An 18,161-nucleotide genomic window follows, 5' to 3' on the forward strand; every position below is an offset into this window, starting at 1 on the left:
CCGGACCTCCGACCCGTAACCGTTACCGGTACGTACTTGTAGATTAGTAACCGAACGTAGTCACTACGGTCGTAGTATATATATATATATATATATATATATATATATCTATAATATAATATATATATATATCCACACACTTTGCGATTCACAGCCTTTCCCAGTTTCAATGAATTTCCTTGAAGAAAGGTGAAGAATCTGATATTGAGTTATCTTTAAAACAGTGTTGTTTTAATATAGAAATTTAAATCAACATAATTTTTGTAGATTCCATTGTGAATACTACAAAGGGGAAATGTATTTTCTTTACCGCGATTGATATTATTATTGTTTTATATTATATGAACTAACACAAAAGCAAACATAATTTTTGTAGATTCCATTGCGAATACTATAAAAAAAATATCAAGATGCATGATAATGTCTCGGCGCATGATATCTTTTTTACCACAATTTATACGATTTGATGTTATTTGATATTACATAAGTAATCTCGATTTTTACGACAAATAAAAAATTAAATAATTGTTTGATTTACAGTTACAAAGAAAGAGAGATTCGTAATATATTTCAAATTTCTTTCCAATTAATGGTTTGATTAAAAATTTTTTCTTTTAAATGAAATCAAAATCGTGTAACTTTTGTCTGTACAAAAAATATTACAATATGAAGAACTAATCAATTTCGCATCAAAGTAAGTACTAAAAGAACTTATAACTGCAATAAAGACGAGATGTGTCACAAAATTACCGTGTTATATGTGTCGAATAAGTCTCTTTAATTAAAACGACCTCGCTGAAAATAAACGATTGTATTGCCAGCGAGAAAGAGAGGAGGACAGAGATAGGGAATGCAAAGGTGAACTTCACACATGAAGCTTTACAAAGTGGAAGCCGAATAAAATTCTGTTGGAAGGTAGTTGCGAAGTTACCGAGGTCGAGCGAGGTCCAAGCAGAGATCGAGGACCTCGTCGGCTCCGTTACGTCGCATCGGTTGGTCGGTTGGTCCACTCCACCATCACCACTACCACTACCACCAACAACCATCGTGAGCAGAGGCCGAAAGCGCAACGTTTGCGGGCCAACGCGGACAAACGCGCCGACACGCACGCACGCCACGCGACGCAATTAATTACCGCGTAAAGTCGCGCGCGCGCGCCACCCGATTAATTGCAACGGTCGGCGATCGGCGCCGGGCGCATAATTGACATTGTTGCCGCATTGTTTACGGTGCCCACTGAATTTATCAATAGATTCCTCGTGTTCACCCCGCCGTACGCGACGCGGTATTCTGCCGCACTGTTCACCCTCGCCTTTTGCTGCCCAGCAGGGCCGGTTCTAAGCCGGTTCCTCGAGCAGTGCGTTCCACGAATCCAACGCGATTTTGGAAAATTTAAGTTTTGACATTGTATTCACATCCAGAGATAATCCTTATGCTTATCTAAACGTTCGTATAATGGAATCACGACGATTGACGATTGTTTTGTCTATGACTTTGAAAATTTATGACTTTGAAAATTGACCTTATCGAAATAACAAAGACTTTAATTGCTAATTTAAAAGAATATATTTTTGAAGCGATATATTGGCAATTTTTTTCGCTAATTGATCGACACTATGGAAATTAGAGTATAATTTTGTTCACATTTAATTCGGCTGTAAGAAAAGTAAATTCGGCCCTGTAAGCTGATGCATCCAGTTTGGCTTTATCCTCATAGTTTCACTGCTGGACAAGATAATAACATATTTCAGCAACATGATCGTTATTTTGGCCTAGACCGTTATTTTATTAGAGATTCTTGAAGAACTTCGAAGCATGATCGTAAAATTGCGACGATTTTATAATCTTACAATCAAATTTTCTGCGAGATACTGCAGATGATTTGACTGAAATAAAATCAATTTCCAAACTTATTAATAAGACAGAACAAATATTAGGTAGCGCATTATTGTAAACTATACATTATTGTATTTACTTATACATGATTACATGAAAAGAACAATTTTGCAGAAGTATCTAAAAATTTAGGTAGATCTAAAAATAATTTTGTTGGACCAAAAATTATATATGAAATTCAAATACGAGCAATACTGTAAAAAAGTTTCTTCGTTCTAGCAACCAGTCATCTTACATAATTATTTTAATGGTTCAACAAAATTATTTTCGGATCTGTATCTATATACACATATATAGGTAAATTTTTAAATACTTCAGCAAAATCAATTTTGCAGTATATATATCTTATACATTTTGTGTGTCCTACGAAAATATTAACATAACTGATAATTTTTAATTAAATTATATATAGGCTATGAATAAAAGCTGAATGTCGATTGCTAAAATATTTAATATTTAAAACATAGATAAGAATATAACATAGACAAACGTTTCAACCTTCATTATCAGTGTAACAAGTAAAATAATAATAAAAGAGTTCGCAACGCCAAATCGGTTAACAATAAATTCAAATTATACATAGAGTTTCAAAATTCTGAATCACTTTTCTCTTTGTAAGTAATAAATTCATAATTTTTATTCTTTAATATATCTGACTATATTTTCTACATTGATAAAAATTATATACTTTTTAAATTTAATAGGAATCGATTCAAATTCACGTTACACTGATCTAATTTTGAATGCGATTATTTCATACTAAGCTTTATCCTGTACGATTAATGTTACGCGTTACCCCAACATGAATTAGAATTGGATAGCTATGCACAAATAAATGTACAGTACCATTGTTCTCTCTTGTCATCTCGGGTTGGAAATTACGTAATGCGGTCCGGCATTGAAATCGACGTCACGCTAATCGTTGTCGCCGTTGCGGTCGACTTTACACAAAATACCCGAGAAAAGCGACTTTCCGCTAATCCCCATCTCGATGTTTGCCGACGACCCTCGTGTTCGGGATTTAACCAAGCAGAGGTTCTCCGCGCGTAGAATAGAATGAAATAGGATAGCATCTTCAATGTAGAAAGTGCTTTTGTATTTGTGAATTCCCAATCTGAAACAATCTAAAATATACAATAACACCTTTTCTTTTCTTTCTCAGTACAATTCAGTCTTGTTTCTAAAATATTTATAATTTTGCGCTATAAAGTAGAGATTTGCATTTCATTTTGGGTAGCTTTCACATCTTCAAGTTTTAAAAATAAACGAAATACTCCAAGAACCTCGAAAAGATATAATAAATTTTTATAAAGTATTCATACAACAATAGTTAAAATTAGACTATTGAAATGATTAAAATGATTAACGATACTGTTATATATTAAAATTAAGCCCTCTCATATAATTCTTTTTGCAAAAGAATATATGGAACAGCGCTTTGGAACAGTAATAACGTGACAAGGGTTTGTCCTTCGCGGGAATAAGTAACACGAGGCACGAAAGAACAAAAACGAGGTATAGGGCACGAAGGGCGCGAAAGAGCGAGATCGGCGGCCGCGAATCCTCTCAGACGGATTATGACACGTAGAAAGTTCACGACCTTTTGTAGTTCTGGCGCTACCCTCCTCTTGCTTCGTCTTCGTCCGACGGTGGTAATCCTCTAACCAGGCCGTTATGCAGTTGTTGACATTTAGCCCCGGGTGCTCTCGAAACCGGTCCGCGATCTCGTGTCCTGGGAAGGGACGAAGGGCGGAGTCTCTGTAGACAGGACGACGCGCGTATCTTGGCGCGTTTCGCGAGAAAGAGCGTCGATGGGAAAAAAGTTGACCTTCGTAGCACCTGCCTGCCAGGGGATCTACCTGCCTGCGTGATTCGGCAGAGGGAAAAGGAGGATACACTGAGCCACTCGGAGACTCATAGGGCCTGAAAGGCCCTCGGCGCCCGCTATTCGAACAACGTAATAGGATTGGCATTGTCAGCCATTAACATGACAATGTCGCTCCTAAACGGGATGCTTGTACGTACGTACGGACCATCTATGGGGTATGTATTTCGGTTAAATGCCTGTCGTCCCGATACGTAGCCCTGATAGGGACTAAAGAGAAGTGTCTCTAAATGCAGTGTTGTTATGATAATTATCACCCAGGCCCACCGTGTATGTGCCATACTCATTATACACGAGGAGGCGCCTCCTCACAATATTGTGATATCCGATATAGCGTACGCAATGCGCGGAACTGAGTGTGCTATGACACTTCCGTTCATCAGTATCACCGATCTGAGGTTTCACGTTCATTGGTGTACAATATGAGGTTTGAAATCATAGTAGCTTCTTAGGAAAAGTGTATGTTATAGTTGTATAAAATTTTTAAAAATTTTTCATACGTGCTCCGAAATAACTAAACACTGAAAGTTACATATCTTCTTGAAAAGCAATTTTTGATTATTACACTGTGCCTAAAACTATTATAAATTGTGATTTTTAATTGTTAGAAAATTATAAAATTTCTTTGCAGCAGAATAAAAGTATATATGATATCTTACTGTTGTTTTTTATCACATATTTTTTTCGAAAGAATCGTATTCCAAATGTTTACTGAAGTAAGAAGTTTACTTTCGTGCGACACGTGACAACGATGATAAATTATGTATGGAATTTATTATCATACATAATTAATTACGATATAGTTAGCAACATTGTTGTCGAGAATCTGCACTTTCATGCTAACGCGTAATTACACAAAGAGGATGAACAGCATATGACATTATAACGACCTTTTCTTGCACCTTTGGTGCATTTAATTTTAAATTAAAAGAATCTTTTTACATGAAATTTTAAGAAGTCTAATGAAACAGTAAAGCAATGTTTTTTTAATTTTTATACCCAGGATATCTAATAATAAGATAAAATATATTCTTGATGTACATATTAATGTTATCAGTATATAGTAAAAAAAAGATTGGATCAGTAATTTTTATTATCCTCTCAAATTAAATAATATTAAATAATATATTATTGTAAAACGCAAGTATAACTGGCATGACTCATTACTCTTTTACTTTTGATTTAAATATTTAATTAGCTGAATCTTATTAATATTATAATTTTTAAATAAGATTGACTTATTATCTTGAGACAATAGTAACACATATAAATTTAAGTTATATATTCTCATTTAATCATTTATATATTCTTATGTTTAGAACAAATTTTTGATGTTATAACACATGATACTGACATTATAATATTTGACACTCTGGAACTTGGAATATCTTGGACATTTGAAATATTCAAGATCATTTTATTTCAGATTTAAATATTTTTCATTTAAGAGTAAAATATTCTTTTGTTAATAATAAATATGACTACCTCTATATCGATTCTATTTTATAAATCAAAGATTAATAACATTGTATCTCTCTCTCTCTCTCTCTCTCTCTCTCTCTCTCTCTCTCTCTCTTTCTCTCCGCAAATCTTTTTTATGAGTGTCAGAATTTTGAATTTAACAGAGAATTAAACTTACTCAATTTTCTTCAGAGTTAGATCACTGCTGCATCGACTGCTGAATCCTTCAATTTGCACTCGCAAGATTTTTTAATACAATATCGACATCTCAATTAAGTGCATTACAATTGCATTAGATGCAAATCTTATATGAATCTACTTTACAAAGCTATACACTGTAATGGACAATCGTAGACAGGAAGTGGATTGAATATTATGACGAGACGTCTCGAGCGTATCACTGACAATCACGAGTCTGACAATCGCGAGCGATGAAAGGGGCGAGACTTAATTAGTCGTTCGCGTTGGGTAATTATGACACTTCGAATCCGATACGAGAGAAACGACAGCTACCTCGTCGCCCTTGATAAGTCTAGTCTCTTTATGCTCTCCCTCAATATCCCGTAAAACTATCCGCCGTCTATGGCTATTACTTTGAAACAAACTCTACGAGGAAGCACGAGGCGCCGCGATATACATCAAAAGCATAATTATTACTGCCGCGAAGCCACTTTTACAGACGGCGATTTCGTCGAGTAAGTCCCGATGGCCGCCTGCGAGATTAGCCCATTAAAAACTAGACTGGACGCTAAAATGAAACGCTTCCTCAACGCGAGATGTCTCTGTAATGTGCAAATTTATGTCCTTGATGCGAATGAATCGATTGTAAAATACGTTCAGCGGCGCGTAATGATAATTATCGTAGTTGCGATCCTTATCATTCAGGATGTAGCTACAGATTGTATTTCAGTACAGCTAAAGGCGTGCACAATAAGTTGGTCGCCCTCGTGTAAAAATAATCTTAGAAATGTACATATATGTATTATAGTTGTTTGTATATGTAGGAATTGACTAAACAAAGGAAAAAAAAGGAATTGTGTCAAATATGAATTGTGCTTTATCTTTTTCTAGTTTTAATTCTTAGAAAAAGGAAGGATAAAGAGTGTAATGTCCATTTCTATCTCTATCAAAATTATCTATTTATTTTATCAATATTAATTAATTTTAATCTCTTATATTCATTTCTGCTGTTGTAGCTTAGATTTAACTTAGTTCAATTTGCTTCTTATTTTTCTCTTGTTCTAAGAATTAGAAAAAGATAAAGATTAAATTAAGCTTAAAATTAATCTACATTAGATTGATAGAAATGGACATATTAAAATTAATTACTATAAAATCATCTACATTGAAGGAAATTAATAAGAGAAGAAGATAATTTTAATGAAAACACTACCGATATTTAGGACTTAGATTTACTGCGATTTTGTCACATTTGTAGGAATAGATGAAGATCAACAAAAAATCAAGATGACTTTATTTCAATTCTTAATCAATAAACAATCAAAGAACTTCACACAAAACATATGGAAAATGATCATCCTGATCAAAAGATCATCCTGATCTCCATGGACCAAATCACTGTTTTTCCAGAGTGATTACAATAACTCAAAAACTGTTCATTACTTTGTACCCATGAAGAATTTTGATCAGGATGATCAAAACTACAACAGACAGATCAGAACTATAACATACTATTACACTAACTATTACAAATTCAAATTAGCCATGACTCATTTCCCATATATTTTGTGCAGGGTCTTTCGTAACCAAAAATCATAATTTTTTTCATGATGTTAAATTCGTTTTGACTTACTCTTAGTATATTCCTTGGGTACTTTCCAAGTATAGCATTGCACTCTGATTAGGCACGCACCTGCGGATACAAAGTAACACGGGACACGTGTTTATTGCATATAATTGTAATATGCGACCTAACTTGTAAATCTTGGGAATCAACAAGCATATTGGGGACTCGTGTTTGCCGTTAGCGGAGTTCCAGTGCACTCCTTTTAGACGCGCTTATTAACGTGCTTGTTAACACCCGTCCGCGGAGTTTCGCTCGATTAGCCGACCGTATAATTATCGTCTCTTCGTCTTCCCCCGCAGGCGTTTTTCTTCGTTGCGTCTTATCTCGGGCCGTCATGAACGTATCCGAGAAAACGCAGAGGACCGCTTCTTGACCGTGACATGAAGCTGAAAATGCTGAAGAGTTCCGGCTGTCAATACTTGTCTGCTACTTGAGAAATGAACTTCACCGCTAATGGATAATAATATGTAAATGATTTTGTGTACAATCTTTGGCAAACATGCTTGAAAAGTAGTCACACTAAGAAAAAAAATTTACTAAATCACAATACATTTTTTTCAATAAAATATTACTTTAATATTTAGTTAATAAGAAAATGTTAGTTAAATCAAATTAAGAGTTCTTGTACCGAATAGCTACGTGTTTACGTTTAGTATCTAGTTAACACTATATATTCAAATAAATATTTATTAAAATTTAGTTTTATTTTTTTTAGTATATGTATCTACAATATTTCTCGTTCTTATTGAAACGCTTGTTGCATCAAATACAGATCATTTAAATTTAAGTGTATAATATTTAGCAAAAAATATTAGAATAGTATGTATGTCATATAATATTTTTCATAAGATAAGAGTATTTTTTTTTTAGACTAAACTATTTCAGACTAAAAAAAGATAATTTCAAAGTAACATAACTTTTACAATTTTTATTTGAGCAATGTCTAGATTCTTATCTTTTTCCATCAACCACCTGCTTGATTTTTTTTTCTCAAGCGATTTCTAATCTGTGGCCGTTTTTAACATCCATATCTCATAGCGGAACTCGCCTTCGCGCTGATTTCGCGACGACTGTTAATCATCCATACGTTGGATCGCGCGTAAAGGATTTATGCTCGCAATTTACGCGGGGATCGTAGGACTACTCGCCAAGCATTCTCTTCACCGCAACGAGAGAAGAGAAGAGATCCTCGCGCGCGATTCCGCGACTTTCGCGGCGCGATAAAGCGACCGGCTTTTCTTCTGCGCCGCGGCCGCGAGATAGAAGCCATTAATGTAAGTCACCTGTTACAAGACGCGCGGAATTAAGCGCGGTAAATTATACGTTACGTCACGTGCGCAACGCCCGTATTCCCTGCCCGTCGTGATCATGGAGAAGTTATCGAGTATACGCGCGTAATGAACTTCCTCTCTCCACTTCGCTTCTCTTTCCTCCCCTTCCCATCTTGTTATCATAGCGCGTCGGCGAATTCCTCCGTTATCTATCAGGATCGTTCTCGCTCGAAGCTAAGCGATGATGTGCAAAGAAACTGTTATACAAATAAGAAGAAATATGTTAAAGCACTATTTAGAAGAGATCTCGATGTTTGTTAATCGATGATGTTGATATCCGGTTTTATAATTATACGTATGTGTACTTTTTTTCCACGTTACATTCTTATTTTTATTATTCCAACCTTTATGCTGTTATTATAATTTTATAGCTTTAAGGAATAGTTAAAAAATTTATTACACGATATTCCTAATACATTCTAATATATATATATTAATAATTGACATTATCACTCAATTATATTTTTTATCTAATATAATATATTCATATTGCTTGAAACTTGTTTTATAATTTTCTGTGAGTATGAGATCTAGATTTATATAATTAGTGTTTGTTAAAGAAATGCATTTCGATCTATTTAAACATAATAATTATATGATTTACTGCACGTTGAGAGGGAAGATTGATGTTATCTTTGATTTCTCTTCTGAAAGTTACGCGTGCGTTATAGGCTCCAAAAACTTTTGCCTTTACTAACGGATGTGGGCTACATTTCGAACCTAGAATTTCTTTTTCTGCAATCATTGAGGTTAAAAATAAAAAACTTTGATTAGTGAAAGAAAGATTGTGACGAGGAAAAAAGAAAGAGACGTGTGACATAACGCAAAAAAGAAAAAAAAGAGTAATTGTAGTTGAATCAAAGTGTAGAAAATATCCAACATTCACTGCATCTATGAATGATATCTCCTCATTGAATCAAATTAAGAAGTTTGGAATTTAATAGAACTTTGGAACTTATACATATAAATTGATAAACAGATTCAGAAACAGAGAAATTTTGTTGACAATAGACTTTAAAATAATGAACTAAATTTAGAAGTATTTATTTTTTATATATTTTTAAATTAAATTTTTTTTCAAGCATTAAAAAGATAAAAGGTATATTTTAATAGAAAATTAGTTAATCTATTATATTTATTATTTATTATTTATTATTTTGTTTATTTATTAGATTCACATAATATGTGCAAAATGGCATTAAGAATGCAATATCATGGATTACGTAGATTCTTCCGCAAAAAGTCAGTGGGAAGAGCTGGACACTTTGTAGAAAGGAACAAAACGTGATCGTGAGTGTGCAAGCGAGAGATGTTGAGGAGATTCTTCCGTGCCCTTCGGAAATGTCATATAGCTGTCGGATGCCGCGGAGGCAATATTTCACGCCGGTAGGTCTTCCCTGTCCCTCTTCGCGACTCGACTTCTCCCTCGCGGGCCTCACCTCTCGGCGTCACCTCGCACGTCCCCGCCAACGGTACTTTTGAAGGAGTTTTTACGGAGTCCCTCGATCTTTAATCACAGCTCGACCTTCCATTGTCAGTGACGTCACCTCCGACTCCGGGAAGGGTGCTCAGGGGATGCTTTGTGTCGAGCTGCGTTGATCCTTCTCCCGCGTCATTTGTCTCCGGACGCCTTATTTGTACGCGCATGCAGAGAGTGAGAAAGAGAAATGAGAAAAAAGAAAAGAAAAGAACGAAGGGAGAAAATCCGTGATTTTACAAACGCGCGAGAGAAGAAGAGATAGAGGGTTGATATGCCCCGGAGAAGAGATTCCACTATCCTAGCTTTGCAAGCGCATCGATATGTATATCCCAGCAAGAAATGCGTCGCGTCTTGTCGACGCGAAGGCTTTTGCTGAACGAGCAATTTCTCGCGGTCTTACGTACCTTCCTCCCCTTATTCTTTCGATAACCTGCTCTCGTTGGGTCGGATTGCAACGAAGTATATATATATATATATATATATACGCAATCCGCGGGATTATTCCGTCGGGGATGGACGCGCGACTAGCAATCGTTTCCGTTTCTGTAATATCGAGGTAATATCGCTCGTTTTTACGAAACTACTTGAAAATTGCACATTTACAATAGTAGATTTTAGATTAGATGTAAACGTCTTCTTAAACAGATGCTTTTTCTTTAGTTATATCGACTTTAGAAACAATGTGATATCAATAAATAAATAATAATATCAGATAATTAAAAATATAATATTTTTGAATAAGTTTTCATATTTAAAAAGATGTTAAAATATTAAAATTCAAAAAGAATATAGAAGTAATGAAGATTAATTTCAAAATTGCGGACGTTCTATGTTGAAATTTCGGGTTGAGTATAATAGAAATTTTTAATTCGTTTTTAATTCGCTATTTCTACGTGTGTTATCAAATTTTCTAAGCCAAAATTTTTTTAAGTAAATAAAAATATAATGTAATGTTATATATTTCGAATAATTTTATAAAATAAGATAAGAACTTTTCTTTAAAATTATTCAATAAATGTGTCAATACAAATTATTTTTAGCTTATAAAAAACAACTTCATGAAACAGTCTATGAAAAATTACGCAATACACGCGTCGTAATTATAGTACAGATGTTAGAATCATAAGGTTGACGACATCGAGTATCTCCCGACAAAATTAAGACTAATAAGACAAAGAATGGTGCTGGATCTAGCCGGTACGCACTGGAAAACGACGGAACTCGAGCGGTCAAGTTTCGAGGAAGCAATAATCACGTGTCAGAAAATGACTGAAGAATACACTTGAATCAAGAAAAAGAAATCTAATTGATTCGCGATCTTACCAATTTCGCATTGAGAAAAATTTCTGATTGAAAATGGATGATTCAGAAAATTCTGATTTGTCTATTTTAAATCAGAATTCCAATTAATGCAATCCGAACCATTGTTTTAGAGCGATTTCACAAAAAATTTATTTCTGATATTTGATTATCAAAGATAACATCGGCAATTCCTGGGTGTGGCCTAATCTCGTATTGTGTACACCTGTTTGATGATCTTGCAAATTTTTCACGATTATTGTAGATCAGATATAGAGAATGGCACAATCACAGCTTAATGCATCATAATCTAAAGATATCTAAGACATGTTTAAAACTCCTACACACTTATTATCGGAAACTCATACGAGAAAAAGATATTATAAATTCAGTTATCAAATCATGATGGATTATTTTTTAGATATTAAAGGAGTATCAAATTTCTTCAGCTTTATCTATATTTCTTTAAAAAAAATCTTGATGGTATAAAAGTCAGTTATCAAATCATGGTGAGTTACATATTTTTTATTACAGAATATCAAATTCTTTCAGCTTCATCTGCGTCAGATACTCCACTTCGAGCAAGAGCGTATCTCTCAACCGCCAATCAGCTTACCAATGCTAAAACATTGTGAAGTGACCAATAATTGATTTAATATCGCTACGCAACTCGTGTAATATTGATAAATCGTAGGTCGAATTTCAGTCAATCGAATCCAGTGTGCGGGGGGTCCCGAGGAGATGTATCCCAGTGATAACGTGGAAGATGGCAATGGGACTCAGGGATCCCACTACTGAAGATTGGTCAATTTATGGTGGTGCTCGGTCAACGAGGCGCCACAGCATTTAGCGGTTAACGCGTGCAATGAGAATGAGAGAGAAGGAGAGAAAAAACGAGATGAAAGACGACGCGAGGAGGAAACCAGAGACGCCACTCAACGGCATTATTCGAACTGATGCGGTGAATTGGCGCTGACGACATCGCACAGAGCCAATCCGACAGTTTGTTTATTGGCCGCGCGTTGGCGGATTCCTCGCGGTCTCTTTAATTGAGACCTCGTCGATCGAGGCTGATACGGGTACGCGGCGAATCGCGCTCGGATTTCGTCGATCAGCATCATTGCGACATAAAGAACAGAGAGGCAGAGAACTCTGATTATTTTAACGTTTAGCTTTCAAGCAAGAAAGATGTGGGCTAGAAAATTTATTAGACAATTATCACATATAATTTTCAGATTTTGCAATTCACAAACTGATGCTTCTAATCGTGTCGTGTTCCTCACAATTGTTAACAAAGTCGAAATAAAATTTAGGATAATTTTGTTATTTAATGATGGATACTTATTAGATTTATAAGAGTTCAACTAGAGATACGTAACCTAAATTATAAAAATCTATAATTTAAAAACACATAATGACTTGTTTAATTCTTTTATACATTTTTTTATGAACTAATTCTTTCATTATACATTATATATTATATATATATTATATATTTTAATTTTATTTTACACAATAATTAATTTATGTTTGTAAAATAATAAAAATTTTTTTAATTGTCTGAATAATTTTGTAGAGTAAACATTGAGTTGCACACAATACTTCATCAAAGTTAATCAGATCTAAATGCATAAGCAATGGATTTCAGCTACATTAGGATACTTTGGCGATAATGCAATCGGATTATCATTCTGTTTCTTTACCCAAACGTTTGCAAAAAAAGGATATGTTGCATGAGGATTATTTCTCGAGTCTTAATAAGGAGCAGCCCTCTCATAAAAAATTGTAATTATGCAGTTTGTATCGGTTGTCCGAAGCTGCATTTAATGATTCTCTGCCTTGATAAGTGTTTATGTGTTAGAAATTAAACGATTATCGATGCATGTCCTCGATGCAACGTAGATGTAATGTGAAAGAAAAAAACAACTCATTGACAACGAGAACTGTTAATAAGTATAATATAGTAGCGAAATTAAGTTTTGCGTATATTTTCACGATCCTATCCACGATTCATGTTGTTCATTGAAAAACAGTGATTTATTAAGATCTTGTAAGAGATCTTGGGTTCCCTCGAGCGTTCGGCAATGATATGCAAACAAGTTGCAAAGTATAAATGGCAAAATAAACGATTACATTTAAATATAAATATGTTATGATATGAATATATTGATTGAACGAATCGTTATTCATGATCAAACTATTTAAATATTATTGTAATAATAAATACGAGTTATATTAATTCAAATAAATAAGTTATATATTTAATAATTTTCCATTTTCTAATTGTAGATGCAGAAAGTGCGATGTGGAAAATGTGCACTGAACATCGCTACAATTTTTTGAAATAAACCACCTAATTTTCATTCAATTTGTTTAATAATATCATTAATGAATTGATGATAGCTTATTTATAATTTATTAGTTGTTAATTTTTCCCAATAAATGGTCGCAATCTATTTTATTAATTACATAACAATAAAAAATGTAGTTATTTTTTCCTCTAAAAAAATTTAATTCCATTATACGTCATTCCATTATACGTAATATATAATACAACGCAGAGAAATAAATAAGGACAGGTTCACTGGACCTTGATTGAAGTATCTAATCGTTTGCTACGCGTATTTGCTTCAATAAATTTTGCGATTTTCGCGGACAATTTCGTTCGAGCCCGCGCACGATTTCTATGTAGTTACCATGTAGAGAACGTCGCTAGGAAATGCAAATGCAAATCGCGTTATTTCCCTGTGTATGCGTAATGGCCCATTATGCGCACGTGGGCTCTATCACAAAGAAAACTGACGTCTGCAGCGCGTTTTATGCACGCGTCGTGTGCACGGATTGCGCATAATGAGGAACAACGAAGTTCGTCCTGTTCAAAAGTTTCGCAAAAAGAATCATTGACCCTCGGCACGCACACTTGCTTTTCGATTGTCGACCATCCGTCGATTTATGAGCTTATGGATATAAGTAATCTCGATTTCTCACTCGCTTTTGATAGAGCGATTCGTCCTGCAATATATATATATTGGTCCACTGCTATACGTAACCCTCGATCATTTCGTGAAAAATGTGATAATGAAACTTTCCTTAGCATGCATGTGACGAGTAATGTATGAAGCTGAGAAGAAGCTGATGAGAATACTTCAATATACTAATGATTGATTAAAATAATTTATGGCCCTATTTAGAAGTACAAAAAAATAATATAAATTCTATGAAAAAGAAAATTCTATACGTGTATGTATACTGAAAGCATGAAATTTCTTCATAAAATAAGAAACGAAGAATGTAAAAAATTTAACGAGCGAAATGGCAAAATATTGATAATTAAATATAAAGCTTATGTATATTTATATTAATAAAATATTTAGTTAGATATTCTAGTATAAAATTAATTCTCTGTAAAACTATTTTTATGCAAATAAAAAATATCTATAATATAATATATTATAGAACTGTATATGTATGATAACACAAACTATAGAAATCAAAGTCTTAAACGGTTTAGCTGAATCTTAATGCTTGTATGATTCTTGTGTGAATTTATATATTACGTGTAATTCTCAGAAACGCGCGCCGAAATGATTTTTCGGTCTTGAAAACGCTAACTCTACTAAATTACCGCAATAATATCACAAGTTAAATTGACTAGCAATTTAACAAATTTTTGCTTATTCACATCTTCGAAACGATCTTAATAATGTTGAATAACATATTAAAATCTGTAAGTAATTAATTCTTATTGCGAAAAATATTACTTCGGTCGGGAGTCGAATCCGGATCTCTTGCATTCTGTGCGAGCGTCCTAAATCTTTAAACTACCGAGGCCTAAAAAATAATCTATGTCTTTCTATATATATATATATATATACAAATAAATTTAATTGGTTCATTTTATTTAAATAAAAATGATTAAAATTTCCATTTAAGATGAAGGTAATTCTGCTATTCTCGTGGCACCCAATGTACTTGGGCAAACCACATGTACCTACTATTTCTCTCTTTTCCTGTATGAACAAAAGACTGCATTTTCCGGGAAACAATAGTGCGGTTTCGCGGATAAGCCGAAGCAGATGGCCCATGTGATTAGTCTGACATTTGCACCGGCGGTGTCTCCGGTTGGCACGTGCATTCCAACGTGAATCTCACTCTCGTCTGCCGGGAATTGCAGTCTTCATTGCAACCCAACGAGGACTTTAACCCTCGTGTTTGAATGACGAATCACCTGTAGCACTGTCCGAACTTGACAACAATGATTCAAATTGTTCCTTCTTATTTACATAATAAATTAATTAAGAATAATATATTAATTAAAAGTAATTGTAATCTATTAAGTGAAGAATTTGTCAGTTTGCTTCAAATTAAATTCTTTTCAACAATTGCACGTTAATTAATACCAAGAGAATTAACTTGCAAAACTTCTCTCTAAATCTGAATCAGTGGATAGTCACTAATTATTCAATGGCATATTTTGCACTGATAATCAGTGAAGTTCAAAACAAAAAAAGGAAAAATGTTTGAACATTATGTATAATTGAAATACTGATATTTACACATTAATTTCAATTTTCCAATATCATATTCATTAATTTTAAGCAAAACAAGATTAGTTAGATCACAAAATAAAAATTAACTAGGTTAGGGATCTCACATTTAATTCGCTGATTATCAATGGCATATTTGGCACTGATATCAGTGATTATCCACTGATTCAGATTTAGAAAGTTTGTAAAGTTAAACGGTCAATGCTTGGAACGCGCACATTATTTCAATATAGAGAATTAAAAAGCTCTTTCCGGGTTGTCATTATAAAAATATTTTGGCAAGTTTGATTTCCAAGTCCCTTTAAGTCTATTACTTGCTCGTCGTTACTAGACTGTACGTATAAAATAATTTCTTCTTTTACTTTTTCTCTCGCCTTCTAGTAATGATCACTGGTCTGTCCGAGAAACGAGTTTTCTTCGACTCGCTAATCATGTCTCGGTTAATGGGCTACAACGATAATTAACTCGATAATAAAGCGTAGGTGCTTTCCTCAGTGTTTCCTTTATGCACGTAGATTAAACGGCAACAGTTATCGCCTTCCGCGCGTATCGAGAGATACGCTTCGGCTAACGAGGAGAATGTTCGGAGCAGAAAAACTGAGATTTTCTACCGTAGGTTGCCATTCTATTCGAACACAAGCAAGAGATTAGGGTCAAGGCGCGAAGAAACAAACTTCTTACTTCTTATATATTTACAGGATACTCCGATATTAATCATATATAATAGTATTTGTTTCACAGACAGAATTTTCTTTTAACATTTACCCTGAAATTCATGGTCGTGGGATAATATGATATTTCAAAGAATGTTATATGATTCTCTCTGTTTATTAGTACTTCCACAAATAAAATATATCAATATATTTTATTTATTTTACTAAAAAAGCATAGTAAAATTTCAATAATTTTAAAATATGTTGGACAATTTATGATTCTTTATTATTTTAAATAGATATCAAGTAATAATAAACATATGACATACCTTATACAAATTTTATAGTACAACATAATATTTTTAATTTGATTTGGTCGCTTCTGATCGATACTTTGCGCAGAAGATTAATGTCTGCTTCATATTAGCTACCTCTAATTATGCTTCAAAATTTAAGTAATCCCATAGTAAAGTAATAAAAAAAACATACAGGAAACAAGTTTTAAAGCATAACTTCCTTGATAATATTAAACGTATAATAAAATAATCATATAATTTTATTATTAGTCAAAATATATAGCATGCTTGTATTAAATAAAAAATTGTCATCAAAAGTGTTCAAAAATAATCTCATTTATACGTTGTGTCTAAATTGTTTTTTTCTCTTTTCTGTCGCAGACGCCTGCGGACTCTCGGACGTGGCGCACATCGAATCCCTTCAGGAAAAATCGCAGTGCGCCCTGGAGGAATACTGTCGGACCCAATACCCGAATCAACCGACAAGGTTTGGCAAGCTGCTGCTGCGATTACCGTCGTTACGCACAGTTTCGTCGCAGGTGATCGAACAGCTCTTCTTCGTGCGGCTAGTAGGCAAGACGCCGATCGAGACGCTCATCAGGGACATGTTGCTGAGCGGCAACAGCTTCAACTGGCCCTACATATCCACGATGTGACACTCTGTCTGGCGGCAGCTAGCTTCCGCATAATATTATACCTCGAACAGCGGTGTCGCGGCGCCTGATAATGACCCGCGAACTCGATTCGCGTAAGAGTAGAAAAGAATCGGGCGCGGCGAGGGTGGGCGACACCGCGAATCTCGAATATACTTGATACGAAGGGCGAGGACGGCGAACAATAGGGCGCGATATCGATCTTGTTTGTCTCAAGATCTCGAGGTCGAAGATCAACGCGTCATTCTTGTCAACGTCGTCATTAACCCATTTACGTATCCGCGTTGCTCTTAGCGCCGTGACGCGACAATATTCTTTGTCATTGATACTTATTGTACTCGCGTTTTGCTAGACCTGTACGGTACTCACGACGAATCAAAATATCTCAATCAGAATTTGAAGACTTTTGTACCCTGAGCAGAGACGCAACTTGATATCAGAAAGAGAAAAAGAACGCAAAAAAAGAAGAAAAAGATTAGATAGCGAGATTTAAGTAAAATTATTAATAAAATTCGACCGAAGGTGATAAGATAATACGAGCAAAGTAGTAAGAAAGATGCTTGCGATAAGGGAGATCATCAGAAGAGAAGAATTTTTGATGACATGCAGAGATAAGCGAAAGAGAAAGAAGTAAAGAGAAAGGAAAAGAAAACAAGGAGAAAAATATAATAAAGACGTTGCTCATTCAGAAAATCGCGGAGGCGCCGAGCGGCCCGACAGCGTCCAAGAACATCCACTGGGCGTTAAAACTTAGTACTCACTAAAATGGTCAAGTGAAAGAGAGGAGAGGTTTATGCGTGTGTGCATGAGTAAAAGTGTGAGAGGAAGCAAATAAACAAGAATGAGAGAGGAA

General features: G+C 34.5%; 1 protein-coding gene across 1 annotated transcript in view; it reads left to right on the forward strand.

Moving 5' to 3' along the window:
* Nucleotides 1-17,311, forward strand: part of LOC105619021 (COUP transcription factor 2) — a 140,939-nt gene extending 123,628 nt beyond the window's left edge. Inside the window, exon 4 of the mRNA XM_012200548.1 lies at nucleotides 17,037-17,311. Coding sequence (XP_012055938.1) covers nucleotides 17,037-17,311 — 275 coding nt within the window. The remainder of the gene's footprint in view (nucleotides 1-17,036) is intronic.
* The last annotated feature ends 850 nt before the right edge of the window (nucleotides 17,312-18,161 follow it).

The sequence above is a fragment of the Atta cephalotes genome, assembly GCF_000143395.1.
Source record: "Atta cephalotes unplaced genomic scaffold scaffold00019, whole genome shotgun sequence".
NCBI classification, from domain to species: domain Eukaryota; kingdom Metazoa; phylum Arthropoda; class Insecta; order Hymenoptera; family Formicidae; genus Atta; species Atta cephalotes.